The sequence below is a fragment of the Pterocles gutturalis genome, unplaced genomic scaffold (genome assembly GCF_000699245.1).
Source record: "Pterocles gutturalis isolate BGI_N339 unplaced genomic scaffold, ASM69924v1 scaffold4336, whole genome shotgun sequence".
NCBI classification, from domain to species: Eukaryota; Metazoa; Chordata; class Aves; order Pterocliformes; family Pteroclidae; genus Pterocles; species Pterocles gutturalis.
In genome coordinates, this window is record NW_010102779.1 from 25,936 (window position 1) to 44,039 (window position 18,104).

An 18,104-nucleotide genomic window follows, 5' to 3' on the forward strand; every position below is an offset into this window, starting at 1 on the left:
TAGTGACTTGGCAAGGCAGGTCAGGGCAGGAGAATGGGGGAGCCCGGAAACTCCTCCAACATGGACCTGGTCATCCAACAGGGAGCCCAAGGGAGAAAGAAACCCAGTGCTCTGCAAGCCTTCCCACCTCCCTGTAGGGCCAGGTGGAAGGGTGGACCTTTTGGCAGCTGGGGCCAAGATGGGACCTTGTCAGTTTGTCCTTTGACCGTAGTCATTGGCCTGTGAAAGAGGAGTTTTGCGAGCCTGGACGAATCAGCTTAGCTGGCTCCAGCTGAGTGTGACAATACAGCCCCTTGACCGAGAGCCTGTTGCTAATTGCCTTGGGCAAATGTGTAAAACGCATCACATCTTCCATTGCTTTTGTCTGGCCACTGGAGAAAAATGGCGAACGTGGCCCAGGTTGCCTGAGGTCGTGTTTTCAGGGCACAGCCGGAGATGGCCAAGGTTGGAGGAGGCGCTGGGGCTCTCTCGGTGCTGACCCCGCAGAGGAGAGCCAGCACGGGCAGCGATGGGGGGCTGGCTGTGGCACAGGGCTGCGGTGGGGGGCTGGCTGGCAGCAGGTGCTTCTCCCCCTGCAGAGCTCCTGAGGAGCTTGGTGACAGCGATGGCATCTGACTCCCTCCCTCAGCAGTGCCTCAGTAGCACTGGTGGGAATTTCCCTACAAAAAAACCAGCTCATGCCTATAGTGAATGGCCCTCAGCAGCGTGTCTGTGAATAGCTGCAGCTTGAATCCATCTCGAGGAATCATGTTCAAAACAGTTTTTAGGTCCAAAGCTCAGATCAGCTCACGACAGATGCTGTCAGTAGTTTTACATCTAATGTTTCCTGTGGTAAAGCTTCGCCCAGAACTGGTTGGGGTCCATGTTTGTAACCCAGCCTGGCCCTGCATGGGTTAGCATGTGTCCCTCGCCCTTGGGGAAGGTGGGAGTAAGCATGTGTGTTTCTCTCATTTCAAGCTTTAAATGTCAGGTAACAGCAAAATAAGAAGAGAAATGTTGCCCTGAAGGGAACTGGTAGTTGGAAGAGCAATTTCAGGAGAGAAGCACCTGCAGCCTCTGATTCTGTTCAGCTTCCCATGGTTTGGTGCCAGGCTCTGCAACAAGGGCAGCGTGAGCACCCCTTCCAGCCCACCTCCCTGCCCCACGGCAGCTCAGCTCTGCGGTGGAAAAGCCAGCAGAGGGTCCGGCTGTTGGCAGCAGTCCTGGTCTGCCTCATCCTTCTACCTCCTTCAGACTCTATTCCTAGAGTAACAAAGGCATGATCTGCGAAGGTGCCTTTGCCCTGCTTCACAGACCAAAAATGTAAATACATTGCTAGAGTAACAAAGGCATGTTCTGCGAAGGTGCCTGGAGACAGCCCTGCTTCACAGACCAAAAATGTAAATAATTAAAAATGTTGGAAAAATTCACCATGAGTGTGCAAGATCTGGCCATGATAGGATGGGAGAAAAAGACAATATTAATTTAGTTAAAATCTCTGGAGCTAAGGGAACAGGACCAGTGGCACCCTCAAGTGCCAGCATCTCTGTGTGGTTGCCAGGTGCTGATACCAGCATGACTGGATCTGCACATTCGGGAGAGTTGTCCTGGGGTTTGAAGCTGAATCTACATGCACAGACCCCTAAAGTTCAGGTAGGGGCTGGACCAAAGCACTTGCAATGGTATCCTGGTAACTTTTTTTCCCCTTAGACTTTTTTTTTTTTTTTTTTTCCTTTAGGAACTCTGAGAGATCATTTGAGAGATGTGGGGCTTTTTTGCCTAATGACTATGGACAGAATATTTTCAGGCAGTGCTTGTTGCAATTTTTTTGATTCACAAACTGTGTGACTGCAGGATAGATGTGATCACATTGCAGTAGGGATTACGGACCCCAGATTTTCTTCTGTGAATAACCCCAGAACAAAAAGTCTTTCTGACTCTTTACTGAACATGAATAAAGCTATCAACTATTGATTTACTTAAGCAATATGACAGCTGCAAAACAAGTGGAACATAGGTCTTGGAAAAAAGTGACCTTCAGACACTTCAAAAGCTTTACTCCATAGAACCGACTTTTGTTCAATGGCTTAGTTGCCAGACTTGTTCCCTGCTTATGATGCCTCGCTGTGAAAATGTCCCCTCTGTGCCTGCCCCCTCTTACCCACTCAGGTGATGATATTAAAAACTCTGCTTGGGTTTGATGCAAGTGAGAAAGGAGGGTTTCAGTTCAGAAAAGCTGGTGAGGGGTTGAAATGAACTGGGGAGCTGAAGGGTGTGGGAAAAATTAGCTTAGCCCAGGACACCATCTTATCTTTAGGCACTTGGATTAGCTGGAATATATCTTTATTTTGTTGAGGCCTGTTTTCACTGAGCCTTTCAATGTCTTGCAGAACAGCAGTTTACAAGCCTGCTAATACCAACTCTGCTAATAAAAATGCAGCCACTTATAAGGCAGAAAGCAATGGTGCCAGCAAGGTTAGCTGGTGATGTAGGGAGAGATGTGAAGATGGAGCCCGCATCTAGGCAAAGCAGCATTTAACTCAGCACTCCGCAGTGGTAGCCTGCCTCTCCCCTCCATTAGGGTGGCCCAGGAAGGGCAGGGATTTCCCGCCCTCTGGGCAGAGCATCCAGCACCCTCCCGCATCCCTGAAGCATTTCTGGGGGTTGTTGCATCCCCCAGAAGCTGGGTCCGGACCTGGACAGCCCAGCGGGGTGACCTGAAGGCTCTCGTGCGTGTCAGCAGCTGTAGGCAGAGACAACTCTTCTCCTGCTAAAACGTGGCGTTACACTGCAGAGCTGAGCAAACCTGTGTGAAGCTGTCCTGGTCTCGGAGCCGTGCTCTGTGTCAGTAGGATGCTGGCGCACAATGGTTGCACTGGTAATTTACACAATACTGTGGCTGCCTGCTGGGGGCTGCTGTGCAGTGGCAAGGCTGGTGTAAGCCAGCCAGTTACAGCAAAAAGCAAGAGTTGTGTGAATGAACTGTTTCTCTTGCTTTTGCAGGAAGGTCATTATCAGCCTGAACGTGCAGTCTTTCTCCTTACCAGGTTACCTGCATGGAGCTGCTGTCGCCTGCTTTAGCGGCTGGGGGCTGAGGCTGCTGACCCCTATGCTTTTTGGATTCGGAGGGTTTCTGTCTCTGCTGATTACACTGCTTGAGCTTTCATTACACCTGTCTCCAGCCTGGCAGTGCTCACTGGCAGTAAGAAGGTATTTTTGACCCTGGGAGCTGAAGCTCAGGCAATGCTCTGCAGAGGGGCCCTTGATGTGTCCAGCTGCCGTGGCTGCCATGCAAATTGGGCCAGACCCTGTTCTGCATGCTTGCACCGATGGATGGGCAGGTGCTGCACATGCACGTCCTCCCCAGTACGAGGAAGGACATGGGGCTGGCTGCAGCATGGCCAGGAATGTTGTTGGCTGGGGAGGAAGGCAGCCTGGGCCAAGCCCTCCCAGTCCTTGGGGTCCCAGGCAAGCAGCCGTGTGGCTTGTTCCTGCTCCTTGCATGCAGAGAGGATTGACATGCGGCAAAACAGGTGCCAGAGTGGTGACAACCAGACCATAGCTGGTTTGCACATGTGGGGTGACACCTCTGTCACACTGGTGGAGTTTGTCTCATTTCTTTAGGTGGTAAAGGTCAGGGAATAAAGGGAATAGAATCATAGAATGGTTTGGGTTGGAAGGGACCTTAAACATCATTGAGTTCCAACCCCCCTGCCATGAGCAGGGACACCTTCCACTAGCCCAGGTTGCTCAAAGCCTCATCCAGCCTGGCCTTGAACACCTCCAGGGATGGGGCATCCACAGCTTCCCTGGGCAACCTGTTCCAGTGCCTCACCACCCTCATCTGAGGCACCACATAGTTACTGAGTATCTCTGCTTTCTGCTTGGAGACCTGGTGTCTGGCAAGGGCCTTGTGGCTGGCTGCAAGGGGAACAACAGCTTTTATGCGTGTCAGTCAGGCGTCAGCTGAGATGGGTGCAATGGTCACAAAATGAAGGTTCCCTTGCCAAACCCCGGGCTGGATGACAGCATTGTGTGTTCACATCCTTGCCTACCCCATGGCAGCTTTGCCTTTGCTGCATGTGGCTGGTCCATTGAGGCAGAGGAGCCTGGCGTGCCAGCTGCTGGTGGCTTCTGCATCAAAGGGTGTAGGGTCTGTCCCTGGAAGAAAATGATCAGAGGCATATTTCTTATTCTTTTTTTGTCCTAGAATATTCTCATTTCTTCCACTAATGGGTTATCCCACCTCGAGCATGTCACAGAAACCAAAGTAACTTGATATTTCTATTTATAATGTAAATGATTAAAAAAATGATTAGCCAAGCTTGGATTTTAAATGTTACCATCATGATTAAAAGAATAGACATTGCAAACATCTGGGTGTTGATAAACCCCACTTATAAGGGTTTGTTATAGACAAATCTTTACCCAACTTCAAATCTGGTTGAAAAATCTACTTACATGCTAACCTACAAGGACAAGTGTCAGATATCCAGTATTATGAGGGCTCTTTGATAGAGTTATGTAGAAGTAGGATTGCAGTTTTCACAGGAAAGGTTAATGTCTTTGTTACAAAAAATCACTTGCAGGACTTTCTGTGCAGTGTAGCAGTTGAATACAGTCTCACTAGGCTTGTCACTACACTCCCAGGCTAAAGCAGCCGGTAATGTCTGAAGCTTCTGCTGTGTTTAGTGGTCGGCGTTACTCAGACAACAGCTTTTGAGAAGGATGCTGTTGCTTCCTGAGCCCCACCTTTGCTTTTGCTGGCGCAGCACGGGAGCAGACAAGGTCTTGTCAGAGCGGCTGGTTTTGCAGCGTCAGCTCCTGGCACGGCTGCGCCGAGGGCTCGCTTTGCCAGCAAGTGCCTCGTCAGTGGCGGGAGGGAAGGACCGTGCGCGCTGCAAGGCCCTTTGCATGTCTCTTCTGCTTTATGGTCCAGTGCACCCCTCCTCCCAAAAAAAGGGCGCATCAGGCAAATAGATTGTGTGTTGCCTCTTACTATTTCAAGGCTATGCAAAGTGTGCGAGTGCAGTAGGAAAATGCTGGTCTGAAATAAGTAGAGTAAGCTGTTAGGATAGGGGAATCTGCAGGGTGGGAGGTCTGATGGGGTGAAGAGTCTGTCTGGGACCAGGGGCTGCCAGCCGGGGTCTCTGCTGATGTCCCTGCCTTTGGGTCAGCTGTGGGGCCCCTGGCTGCTCCGCGGGGCTTGTTAATAAGGCAGTTAAAAATTATGCCTTTTTTTTGCAGTGATTCCAACATGACGGCTGAGAAGAGGGACATTATTCATGTGTACTTCCATTTCATCCTGAATTGTCCCCCTTTGAGCTCAGCCTCTTGCTTTTTCTAGGCCTTCATCTAACTTAATTAAATATTCAACTCTTTTTTCCTTCTAAATGCTTCAGTTTTTATTTTAGTGATCTGTGTGCCCATTCATTTAAATAATAGTTCTGCCATTTAAAAAATTGTTTTCAATACCACATAGGGTTGAGCTGCTCCCTTGTGAATGATCTACGGCTTTAATAATGAGATTTCAAAAATCTCTCATAAAGTATTTATGGGTATTTGACATCTACATTGTTTGTAGAGTTTGTATACAACTTTTTGAGCAGGGGTTTTGTCTGAGAAATCTGACTTGTTTCAGTTTTTTTTTTTTTTGTCTGTGCAAGTCCTGATATTGTAACTTTTCTGGCTGGGTAACTCTCAGATGTGAAATTATTTTGCAGATGCCAATGTTTGAGGTAAAAATATTTTCTGTGAAATGTGTGTGGTATTCCCCCAAACAGTGATGTGTCTGTGATCAGCTCTTCTGGCAGACCTGCTTGCTACAGGATCTGTAAAGTGAGTGCAAAAGGGGAAGAAAGGCAGGCAAAGCATATCTGAGATTTTTTTTTCACACATCAGTAGGCATTATTTTATATGGTAGCCTAGCTTTAAATTCACTACAGTTTATTTAAATACATTGGTATGCAAAGGAGTGATGGATATTTTAATGAGTAGTTCTATCACAAAGATGTTTTTGAAATGGTGAGAAGAAATTAGAAACCTTTTTTTGGAAATAAAATGTAAGTTACTGTAAGCATGATGAACTGTCATCAGGCTGTCTATTTCAGTCAGGTTGGTGCCCCAGTTAGTCTCTAGTTCCGGGGAACCCCAAATTGTAAAATGGCAGGAAACACGTCTGAAAAATGCACCTTCTCACAGATGTTATGAAGTATGACAATATGCATGTGTCAGGCAGTGCCAGAGGGGATGCTTTCAGCTGCACTGTTAACTTCTTTTCTGTCTTTGATGGGGAAATGGTACAGTTCACTTATTTTTTTAATTAGTATTTCACATTTTTCTGACGGTGTACTGGAGTCGACCCAATGTTGCTTTGTCTACATTTTCATCTAGAAAACTTATTGCATATCCACATCCTATTCCGTACTCATGCCAATATTTTTAACAAATGACTAAGGGCCGGGTATTCACAGAGGAGTTCCCATCAGAGGCCAGGTTGTCACCCCACATCCTGGAAAAAATCTTTGCCAAGTCCTGCAGTGGGGACACTCATTGAGAGGACACTGCCTGGTTGCTCATTTTAAATACAGACACTGTCTGTAGTGGAAGGAACAGAAACGTGCCACCTTTTCCCTGGGCAGTGCGGCAGGCGGGGGGACAAGTCATCCTCTAATGGATGGCCTTTCTGAAGTCCGGGTTGGTGAAGAATGCCAACACCATACATTTTCTTTCATTGTTGTATCCTAAAGTCTTTCCCCTTGCAGTTCTGAGTCAGGTCTTCTAGCCTGGGCTCCCATGTCCCTGTGCAACCCACCTCCTGTAGGGCCGTGGTTCAGCATATGGTCTCCAAAGACAACGTTGTGTTTGAGGTAAGTTGAGTGACTTCGCTGTCAGCTGATAGGACTGAGGACAGGGACTACTGGGCTTTATTCTCTACCAGAGCCTTAGCTAACCTCAAAGAGTCTCTGTCTTGGTGCTCTTATTTCATGGGGGGGAGGTGACACTGCTTAGCTCCCAGGGACACAGTGAGATTAAATGTTGTGTGGTAATGCACCTGAGGTTGGGTGTGTGAATGTGTATCTAATGTCTAATGCCTCTTGGCAGCACCGGGGCTTTTCTCTGAGTATCTGATAACAAAAAATGACTCTACCACACGTTCACAAACATACACTTCCAGGCTCTCCCTGTGGGGAGCAAAACTTGGGTTCTTTGCCATCATAAACCCTGCATTTACTTTCCACTAAGTGCTTCCCGAAAGCTTTTAAATCACTGAGAACTATGTGTTACCACATGCTACTTGGTTTTTTTATTTTTTTTTTTAATGAATAGGACATATTTTATTTGAATCAATAAAATAGGTATCTACTACAATACAAAAAATCTCCACAGCAGTTTCTGGAATACAGAGAAATTAAGTATGCTTCTTGAAAATCTCTCATTCTCTTGCAGATCCAAATTATAAATTAAATAAATAAGAAAACCTTAAATACACGTTTCAAGATGTGGCAATTATTAAGTAGAAATATTAATCATCTCCTCTTCACCTCCATCCTCATACTGCTTAAAGCTATTAATTAAGAAATGAAATACTACAGTACAGCTTTCTCAACAGACAAAACTTCTGCTGCCCTGGACTGTGCAATGGGTACAAGGGCAGGTACCACAAACGTTCACCGTCTTAATTACCCCAAATGCAGCAAATGGACTTTTCCCAGTGTTTGTCCATCTTTTTAATTTTTGCTCTGCTTAGGGAATGAGACCAAAAAAGGGAACTGATGATTACTGTTCTGCTTACTCCTTGAACATATTGCATTGCTGCGCAAGGAAGTAGTCCCGCTGAGTTCACTAGGTTTATCTATATGTGTAAAAATAGCATGTGCATATGAAGCCAAGGCTTCTGGCAGGATTTGTATGGGCTGGGGAGAGGGTGGTTGTAGTGTGGTTGGTGATATTTGTAAAAGATGTTTCAGGAAAATCTTGGCCATGGCTCCAGCTTGGTTCAGTCATGGAGGACCTGATGTTGTCAGGGTTATTGTCTGGCCTGGTCATGGTGTCCGGACTATTACACAGGAGCAATGTGTCAAGCTCTAATTTAAAGGAGGGGTGGACCCCTATGAGAAAACTGCTCTGGTGCCCACCTGCTCTTGCCTGCTGCGGCTGAAAACACGTGGTCACTGCTTGGTCACTGTCACTTCTTCCCCTTGCCTTGCCAGCAGCTGGGACATTTCAGCCTGTGGTTAACGAGGAGCTGTGTGCTTCTCCTTTCCCAGGAGGAAGGAAGAAAAGCAGGAGGGCAAATCATCCCTCTGTCAGGCTGCTGGGCTGGAGAAGGACTTGTGCCTTGGGTAAGGAGGAGGTGAGGGCCTGTGTGATTTCTAGCTGCAGTCACACAGACTCTGTGAGTTGCTGAGCACCTCTGAAAGATAAGCCTGGGACTGGAGCAGTGATGGACAGCTGAATGTGAGGGCTGACAGAGGTGTTTTATGGAGATCTAGTGCCTCTCTCCTCCCTGGCAGACCCTGCCCTGGCTTGCCTCTGTCTGTATGAAAAGCCACAGTCCCTTGTTAAATGATCTCTTCCATCTCCCTCCCACTGCCTTCTTTAGCATGCCCAGCCCCATGTAAGCATCTCCCACCACCTTCTTGGAGCCACTGGTGACGGTTGCTCTCAAAAGCAAGGCGGCTACTGGGCTGCTCCAGTTGCTTTCCCATCCTGCAGACTTTGGTTGTTCAGGTTGTCACGCTGTGAACTTGTGAACCCAAAGCCAGAGGAGCCGGGTGCTTTAGCAGCCTTTCCCTTCCTCCCAGGCAGTACCGCAGTACCTCTGAGCTGGTGGCCCCTGGTTGGAGATAACTGCCCGGGCCTGCAGCTCTGCAGGCTGTAATCCAAGGCTCCCTCGGTCCCGTGCTGTAAGAGAAATTCAGAATATGCGTTTTTCTAAGTCCAGGCTGAAGATGATCTTAACACAAGCAGTGGATGGAGTCAGCAGGTGTCCCAAGTGCAGAAGTTGCCCATGTAGTTTTGGTTGGAGGGGAAGGAGCTGTAACCACTATTAATGCTGCCAGTGTACGGTTCATACCTTTGGTGGGCTCAGGGCTATGGAGCCTCCTCACCTTGGTACTGTGGAACTGTATGATGGCATCTCAGTATGTTTTACTCTGCTGGCTGCAAGCAAGCAAGTTTCAGATGGGAGCTTCTTTCCTCTGCTTCTGTCATCAAATGCAACCCTTGTTTTTCATTTATGCTTTGGGGAACTGGCGGTTAGATTAGAGAAGATTGTCACTACTATGAGCTGCAGGAGACAAGCTTCCTCCAATTTTATATATAAAGATCAGTATTTAGGCAAAATGAAGTCTTATAATAGCCAGGGGAGCACTCATACGAGGCAAGTATTGTTCATAACTAATATTGTCTGTAATACCAGTGAAATATGTTTTGTAAAACTTTTTTCCTTTGAGAAGAAAAAACAAGGGACCATGGTCAGCAGTTTCTAAATTAAAAAAAAAATCAACAAAATTTTTTAGCAAATTCCGTTAAAGCCACCAGTTCACAAACACAGGTCTCCTATATGCAAATATCTCATGTTTAGTTGCCTAGTTGCACTGTTTACATGTCTTCTTTCCTCCTCGTATTTTCCGTACTTAGTGAACTGTCTTGTACCACACAGGTAGAGAGTAAGTTGCTGACTATCAGATAACACGTAAGCAGGTTCTATGGAAGAAAGTATCTCTTGAGGTTATCCAGTTGCTCACAGTTTGGTCTGGCAGGACACTTTGAAACACTCATCACTTGTCACATGGCAAAGTTTGGTAAATGTGTGTTTGCAAACTTGCTCAGTTCTGACTCACCTGTTCTTTTAGTTTTTGCATCTTTTACTCCTGTCTTGAAACATCAAAACTGAAGAAAAAAAGATGTTTAATGTATGTCATTCAACCAAGCATATCATAAGATGTGGTTTTTTTCTCTCATGATATGAGAGGGGGAAGAGGACAAGCAGTGGTACACAACGAGCAGAACCTTGGGATTTAATGCCACTCTGTAATTCATCTGTTGCCTCGCAGGAATACACAAACCTCTTGGCAGGCTCTTCTTGTTGTGAGTCTGAGCTGATTTGGACAGGAGACGTAAAATGTTGAACGGGCCAGCAGTAGTTTCAGCATCTGGTCAAGACAGAATTTGAGTGAGATACTTGGGATTTTAGTATATTGCAACAAATAAAGGTCAATGAGTTGCATCACGTTCACCATTTTTTGCCTTAGTTAGTCTTTTTCCCACCATTCTGAGGCAATGGCATCAAGTAATAAAAGGAATATCGTTTTCCTGGATGAGCTGTGCTGTGTCTGTTCTCTCATCAATCCTAGAGCACCTTGTCCTGCCTAAAGGACCTTCTGTCTTTCCAGGTGATGCTGAGCCTTATCAGTCTGCCTCAAAGGCACTGTTTGTTGCCCCCAGGTACTCTGACTTCTTCTTGTGCTTCATCCACATCTTCCTCAGGAGGCTGGGTGTCCCGCACAGGTTGCCTCCCGTCAGTGGTAGGGAAGCTTCTGCTCCCGGTGGCAGCGTCAGGTCGTACTCTGCTGTCTTCCTCCAGCGCTGCCTGTGGCTAGCAAATACAGCACAGATGCGTAAGGCATTAATCTCTCTGGCCTTTCTTCCCTGCTTATGATGACCAGCCACTGAAAACCAAGGGCTGCCCATTTGCAAAAGTGTGTTTGCACCTGGCCCATCCCTGGGACTGATGAGCCCAGGGTGAGCCAGGACTGTGCTGAGCAGTGGGCTTGGGCACCGCAGCTGTCCCCTCCTGGCTGCCCCCGTTCCCCTTGGGCCCCCTTCACTTGCTATCAGGGTGAACACTCGTATGAGGGGATGGGCTGTGAGTGAGACTGCTCCTAGGTGCACGACAGAGGTAGTGTTTGCCACCAGAGAAGAGGCTGGTAGGTGGCCCAGGACAGAGCTGAGTCCTCCTGGCAAAGCCCTGGGGACAGAGCTGAGTCCTCCTGGCAAAGCCCTGGGTACAGTGGAGCAGCACCTGGCTGAGTGGGCTACACCGACTGACACTGGCTGAGGGGGATTGATGGCTCTGTGCATGGAGTGCAAGGGCACTGTGACAATGAACTTGTGACTGTCCCTTAGGTGGCAATGGCGGCCGCTGAAATGTCACCCAGATCCGTGTCTGGGTTAAGAGCCTACTGATGAGTGCATTTGTACTATGGCCAAGCTGTTCCTTAATTACACTTAAAGACAATAAAGCTTGGTTTAAAAAACATTTCATCACGTTTTTCTGAGCTGCCTTAGGGCAAATATTATAGACTTCTTAAGGGGAAAATACTTAGATTTTTAATCTAGACTCTTTTTTCCTAGTGATAAAACAGAGCTGTAACTAACACTAAGGCAGGTGTATGAATGGCCATGGCTGACGCTACGATCAGCACGTCCTTTAGCTGCTCTCTCCCTGCCTTTGGGAAGCAAGCAGCATGACTTTGCCACCAGTCACTGAGGTTTTACAGCCTCGGAAGAGACCTGCAGCTTAGCACTTCTTTGTGTTTCTGGTGAGAGGGTGACCTGTGGTGGAGGTGTCACGTCCCGTTCCCTTCCCTGCCCGGCAGTGCCCCACACGCAGCCCCCAGGCTCTGCTGAGGGCTGGGAAGGGACTTACTCCTCTGTAGAGGTGCTGTTGCCTGTGGGTGAGTCTGTGACAGCCGCCGCTTTCGCTGTGATATGGGCAACCGGCAATGGTGGGAACTGCAGGAGGAAAAAGCACATCATTAGGAAATGCCACTGATGAGTAGGGACCTCAAGTTCGTCTCAGGAAAGAGGCTGTTTCATGAAAATTAATAAATACTGTAAATCTCTTAACAAGAGGATGCAGTTTAAGTACGTGACTGCCTAACTCTTACCGACACAAATGCCGTTTGCTCACGTGAATGATCTCACCGAGCTCAGCACAGGGCTCGTATGAGCAAGAATTACACCTGCCATCGAAGGAGGGATGCGTGCAGACCTTTTTATTCCCTGTTTTTTATGTCTGGCTTCCTGAGGAGGTGAGGCTTTGTGCAGGCTGAGCTGCTTGCAGCTCTTCACAGGCCACCTGTACTGCTGGATGGGGGGCAGCTCTCCCAGCCATCGCCGTTTCTCAAGCCTTCAGAAACGTTTCCCTGTTTTGTAGGGTGCTGCTCTGTGGTGTGGGGTGCCCTGGTTCATGCCCCAGTTCTGCAATGGCCCCCCAAATGCCTAATCGTCAACTTCCCCCCTTGTCTTATTTGATCACAAATTGCCTGTGGGAACTGAGTCACATTTTCTTATAAACAGTCCACTGAGATTGGTACATCCTCCAGGATGGTAAGATAAAGTTTGGGTTCCCCAGAAATAGAAAAAAAAGTCAAAAATTATGACATGTTCTCATCATTTCAGGCAATAAACACACTTCCTGATTTTACTGGCAATACTAAAAAATTTCTTCCTATTATTGTCACTACTGTAACTGGTCTTAAGGTGTCTAGGGCTGTTTCCCCTGGGATTAATCTGAGACTGGATACATTTAGGTGTGCTCAGCAGGTATCCCAAGACTTAAAGATATTTGAAATCACTTTTGCAAGCATCCTTTGAAATTTAACCAGGTTAATTATTGGTAGGTACAATTAGTTTCATTACACTGAATACTATTAATTTGGTATGGTCATTTTTCTCGAGTGTAGCCCAGCTACTAGCTAGCAAGTATATTGCAGCCATCCAAAAGAGCATTTGAAGACATAAAGTTTCTATAGCATGGTCTGATGTTGGTGCAAATCTTTTCAAAGGACAGCTTTCTGTTTCAAAAATCTTTTTTTTATAAAATGTGGGGACTTTGAAAATTTGTTTTTGGTAAGAAAAAAGAAGGGAGGGAAAATGTTTTAGCAAAGCTGAGTCATTCTTAACCAAAGCATTTTGTCTTTCTGTTACAGAACAAATTTTCAGGTTTTGTATGATGATTTTCCCATCAGCTCTTTATTGACATTTTTGATTGATCTGATTATCTTGTCAGGATGACATTCTGGACTGTATAATAATTTGATGCTTGTTCTGTTTTAGAGACACTTTTTTTTTTTTTTCTCCCAATTTATGAAGCTCCTTGAGAAACAAGAGGCTAATTCCTCCCAGGTCTTGCATAGGCTTCTCTGTGCAGGTGGCTGAGAATCCAGAACCAGACCCTGCCTGTTTCCATCACATAACCCTTCCTTGGTTCCCTGAGAGGCAGTTGTCGTACGCCAGCCTCTGCTCTCAGCTAAGCCATATTGTGTCTGAAAGCCTTAACCAAGATTGTGAAATCTGCATATACGCGACAGACTGACGTGCTGTCAATGTGGGACATGCTGACAGGTACTAGTTTTAAGATGCATCAGACAGTGGTAGTTGGTCTTGCTGTATTTACTTACCAAAGATTTTCCATCTGACAGGTGATTACAGGATTTGGATGCCTCTCGTTCAGTAATTCTCACTGCAAAGCATAAGAAACATGGCACTATTGGTAATTATCCCATTGTCACAGCTTGTGTTAAAAGGCTCCTTCCATGCAGTTAAACCCAGATATGAACAGAACCCAGATTCAGATTACAGTCCCACTAGATTTGATTATAGCCAAAAGTGCAGAACTTTCTTTGTTATGATCATCTGCTGTGATGTCAAAATAAACAATTTTGGAATTGCTTAAGTAAGTCATTCTAGAAAGTCACTCAGCTGCTTGCTCCTAGACTTTTCAAATGAGATGATGAACTTGTCCTCAGCAGACCGAGTTAAGTGGGAGTGTTTCCCCTCTGTGAACACTTGTGTATGTATATAAAAAGAGTGGTCCCCAGAGGCTGGGTAGCACAGTTTTTGTGTGTCTTGGAGCCCCCACTGCCAGGTTTGTCCTGCCTAGGAGATCCTTTCTGGATTGCCCTGGGGAGTTGTTCTTACCTGGGCAGAGATGCGTGCTACATCCGCCCCATCACAGGGAGGGATTTCAGCCTTTCTGTCTGCCTGTGGCCGAGTGGCATCTCTCCCTGCTGTCCTCAAACCCAGAGGTTACTTTTCAGTTACAAGTGAGTGCTCAGCTGATAACTTATCCACAGACATTCCAAAAGTGCTGAGGAAACAAAGACAGGAGGGATTCCAGATTTTTTTCTCATGGAGCCAAATCTTCCCATTTCATTGTGGGAATGTGGATCTTTTTTTCTTCTTTTTTTTTTCCCTGTTCCTGGCCATTTTCAGTTGTCTGCTGTTTTTTAAAAGGGTATTTGGGTAAGCGAAGAGCAAGGATCTACAGAAGTACCAGGATTCACCAAGGCAGAGGATACAATATGTTTCACAACGGCTGTGACCAATGGAATACAAATAATGACAGCAAACATCAGAAATAGCCAAGGTGCTGCTTATAGTGCTGTCTCCAGCATGACTTGCAGTCAGAACTGTCTTCTTCTGGGGGCAACACTTGACCATGATAAATATCTTAACTAGCTTCTCTCTTCCTGCTCCTCCCCCGACCAGTAATTCCATTAGGTACCTGACTGTATCCCTCATGTCAATGTTTAATTCAATTAACTCCTCTCGTCTTGCATATGAGGTACTAACAGTATTCAGCAAGTGGCTCCAGGCATTGGTACTTCAGCAGATGTCCGTACTTTTTCTTTGTTTTTTGTTTTTCTTTTTTTCTTTGTTTGCTCTTATAGCATCTCATTCTTCCCTTCAGCTGGTCTCTCTTCTTACTAGGTATAGAAAATGTTCTGGCATAGTTTTAGCAAAATATGTAAACAAAAGTAAGTCCTCATGGCTTTAGTTTCACTCTACTACCCAGATTTCAAGTTGCGCTTTACCAAATCTGAAATCTCCTTAATGTTCAACAGTACTTGTCTATGGAGTAAACATGGAAATCAGTACAGACACAACTATTTCCAGTAAGGAAGCTGAAGGATGTTTTTGAAGGGTGAAATTTCTGCAGAGGTCACATTTGTACAGAGATTAATGAAAACAGATTATGCATATCCAGGGACAAACACCTCACTTTGTATCACATTATGCTGGCTCTCCAGCTGTTTCTCAACAGCTGGAGAAAACTTTCTGGACGCTCTCATGGCATCCTGTTCTCTGTGTAGGTGGTATTAGTACCATGTGTGCTGAAGCTGGACACTGCAGCATATCAGAGCAATAAAAATTCATAAAAATATTTGCAAATGCTTCTACTTACCTTCCTTTAAAATGCTAAATTTGTAAAGTCAGGCATTCAAAAGTTATGAAACACCAGAACTGGACCAGAGTTATTTCATCCCCCAAGGACCTAGACATTGAGGTTCGGTCTCTAATTTGTGACCAGAAACCATTTTCCCACACTTTCAGCTTCACTCCCATGGACAGTGTTCACTCCAAAAGCAGTTGGTCATCTCTAGCTTTTATTGCTCAGTGCACAGTCCTATACCTATTTTCTCCACCAGCCAACCCTCTGAGGGAAAAGCTATTAATATTTTCATGGGCTTTTCTGTACTGCTGATCACTGGGCTCACCATCCGCACAAATGTTTTTAAGAAACCAGCTTCCTCACCTCCTGGAGGACAAGGAGTTATGCCATGGAAACAGAGGTAGGTACTGAGTTTAAGACTAGAAGCTCCTGGGATGCAGTTTTTCAGAGGCTTGAGCAGGATGAAGCCCTGTTCGTAGTCAAAGTCCAGTTGTTAGTGCAGCAGGAACTGAGCGCTCCCGGGTGTTGCAGTCGTAGATGTGAAGCCGGCACCCAGAAAAGGGGGATACATCGGCTGTGTGAGGTAATGAGCATCACTGAGGAGTCTGGCGCCAGCGACAGACAGACCTTGGGGAGCTACTGCAGGAGATGCCCTGCCGTGGCCCCTGAGCACCTTCTGTGCTGAGGGAACAGAGGTCCGACAAGCAGCCTCACCGTGCTGCACAAGCTGAGGCAGCCCTGCAGTAGCTCTTTTGTCTTGCCCTGTTCTCCTAGCCCCCTCCTTCCACTCCTCAGTCAGTCCTTTTTGTCTCTCTTTTGTTCAAATTTAAACTTAGTTTCTTCCTCTTTCCCATTCAGCATCCCAGTTTCTTTGCCCACTCGCTTCCCTTTCTCCCCCTAGGAGAACTGTTTCCCCCTTTACTGCTCTCCTCTTTGGCTTCCTATGCCTTTTCTCCTGTTCACACCTATCTGTCATCCTTTACCTCTTGTTTCCCCTAACAGCAGAGGCCAGCAGTCCCTCCCTTTCTCCCTTGCTGGCTCTCTGCCACCCTTTACCCTGCAGCCGGTCCCAGACACTCCTCCTCCTCCTCCTCCTCTCCCCCTTCCAGTCCTGAAGCCCCAGTTCTTTGTTCAGCCACATCTTGGCTCCAGTCCCAGTTTGAGATCTTTCCCATGTCTCTTCCTTCCCAGTTTCCCAGGCCCTGCTCTTGTCTGGTCTGTGTTCCTAATGGGGTGCCTTATGAGCCACGTGAGTGCAGACTCATGGTGTGAAGAACGTGCACTTTCACAGCAGTAGCTGCTTTACAGATTTTGCACCTTTTAACAGCTAAATGTCCAATGCCTCTACCAAACCTGTTCCATATGGGATTTTTTCAAAGGCTTATGACTTGGCTGCATCTGGGTGGTTTTTCAAGAGAGAGCAAAAGATGAGTTTTTGATTAAAAGGCCACCCCCTGCCAAACTGCCTGGCCTTCTCCAGCTTTGACCTTCCAAACATAACACACCCACGTTGAAGGAGCAGAAGGACCAGTCTGTTTGTGTTTACTCATTTCCTTGGTTTTGAATTGGCAAACTCTGTTTTTCCTTCACAGTTTCTCACAAATATGCTGAACAATTTTTGTTTTAAAAACAAAGTCAGGCCTGTGGCTGACACCCAGAATCTAAAATTTCATCCCAAATAATTATGTTTTGTCAAGTTCTCAGCAGGGATCTTATATAATAAGATGACTCAGGCCAACTCAGTAATACACATTCTGTCATCTCTAAAATATTGTCAGCCTTCGGAAAGGGAGTGCTTATGACTCTGAATAAGGCGAGAGCTCTTCAATGCCATGGTCATTGTCTCATTAATTCCACTGTACATTTTAAGCATGGAAGTATCCTTCACGTACACAACAAAGTGCCTGCTTTGCTGCAAACTGGAAGACTGCAGTATCTAAAAATGTTCTGAAGCCACAGAGGAATAAAGCCACTTCTGCGGACTTACCGTGCTGGGGAGGGCCCTTGGTGGGGCAGGGTCCCCGCTGCCCCTTGTGCAGGTGGCCCAAGCCCTGCACCTCGTCTTCGCTGTATGGCACCTGGAGGAGGTCACCCTGGGGGGGCTGTAGCGTCTCTGTCCTATGGGGCCGATGATCAGATACAGCTACTACCTGCAGGGAAGGGGCAAAACCATCCTGTTAGACCTGGCTTTGGAGATTAAGGGGTCTGTCAAGCTCACAGCAGAGCAGCATGGTGCTTGCTCTTCCCACTGCTTTACTGTCATCTAAACGTGATGTTGTTGGGTGGGGACTGTGGGGTCTGAGGGGTTTGTTTTGTTTGTATCCCACCTCCATCCTCCTCTATAGAAGTATGGAAAAATCTGGGACCCAGCTACTTAGTTGCAGCTTTCTGTATTCTCCTCAGGAGACGGAAATGTGTTCCTTTTCAAGATCTACTGAATTGGATATGCCTTTGAGACAGCTTAAATTTGATTTCTTATTGCATCATATCTCGGGCAATCAGTTAAACTTATGCAATGTGAATTACAAATGCTATTTCTTCATGGCCTCTCCTGTGTTTTGGACTTACTTATATTTTATACCTGGTAAACGACTACAGAGGATACAGGGCGGTGAATAATTATGCTCCTAGAGATTAATTTTCACAAACATGATCTTGCACAAACAAAATTCACTGAGAGCTGCATCTTTGAACATAAGGCCCCTCCGTATCTCGAACAGAGTCCCTGAAAATGCGCATGAACAAAATCAAGTTCTTTTCTACGTCGATCACGACTAAGCCATGGCACTCGCTGTGCTGCCACAGGCAGCTGGGAAGGCCAGAGCTAACGTGAATTCAAAAACCCAGGGACAGGCTCCAAGCAGGTGGATCCATCAAGACTGTTATCCAGGATAGTCCGGAAACAATTTTCTCAAGATTAAAGTCCTGACAGCAGGGA

At 46.5% G+C, this 18,104-nt stretch overlaps 1 protein-coding gene across 1 annotated transcript in view; it reads right to left on the reverse strand.

Moving 5' to 3' along the window:
- Positions 1-10,395: 10,395 nt before the first annotated feature.
- Positions 10,396-18,104, reverse strand: part of LOC104471171 (chromosome unknown open reading frame, human C8orf46) — a 16,879-nt gene continuing 9,170 nt past the window's right edge. The window contains exons 3-6 of the mRNA XM_010086416.1: positions 17,154-17,316; positions 13,392-13,453; positions 11,636-11,721; positions 10,396-10,582 (exon numbers count right to left, since the gene is read on the reverse strand). Coding sequence (XP_010084718.1) covers positions 10,396-10,582; positions 11,636-11,721; positions 13,392-13,453; positions 17,154-17,316 — 498 coding nt within the window. The remainder of the gene's footprint in view (positions 10,583-11,635; positions 11,722-13,391; positions 13,454-17,153; positions 17,317-18,104) is intronic.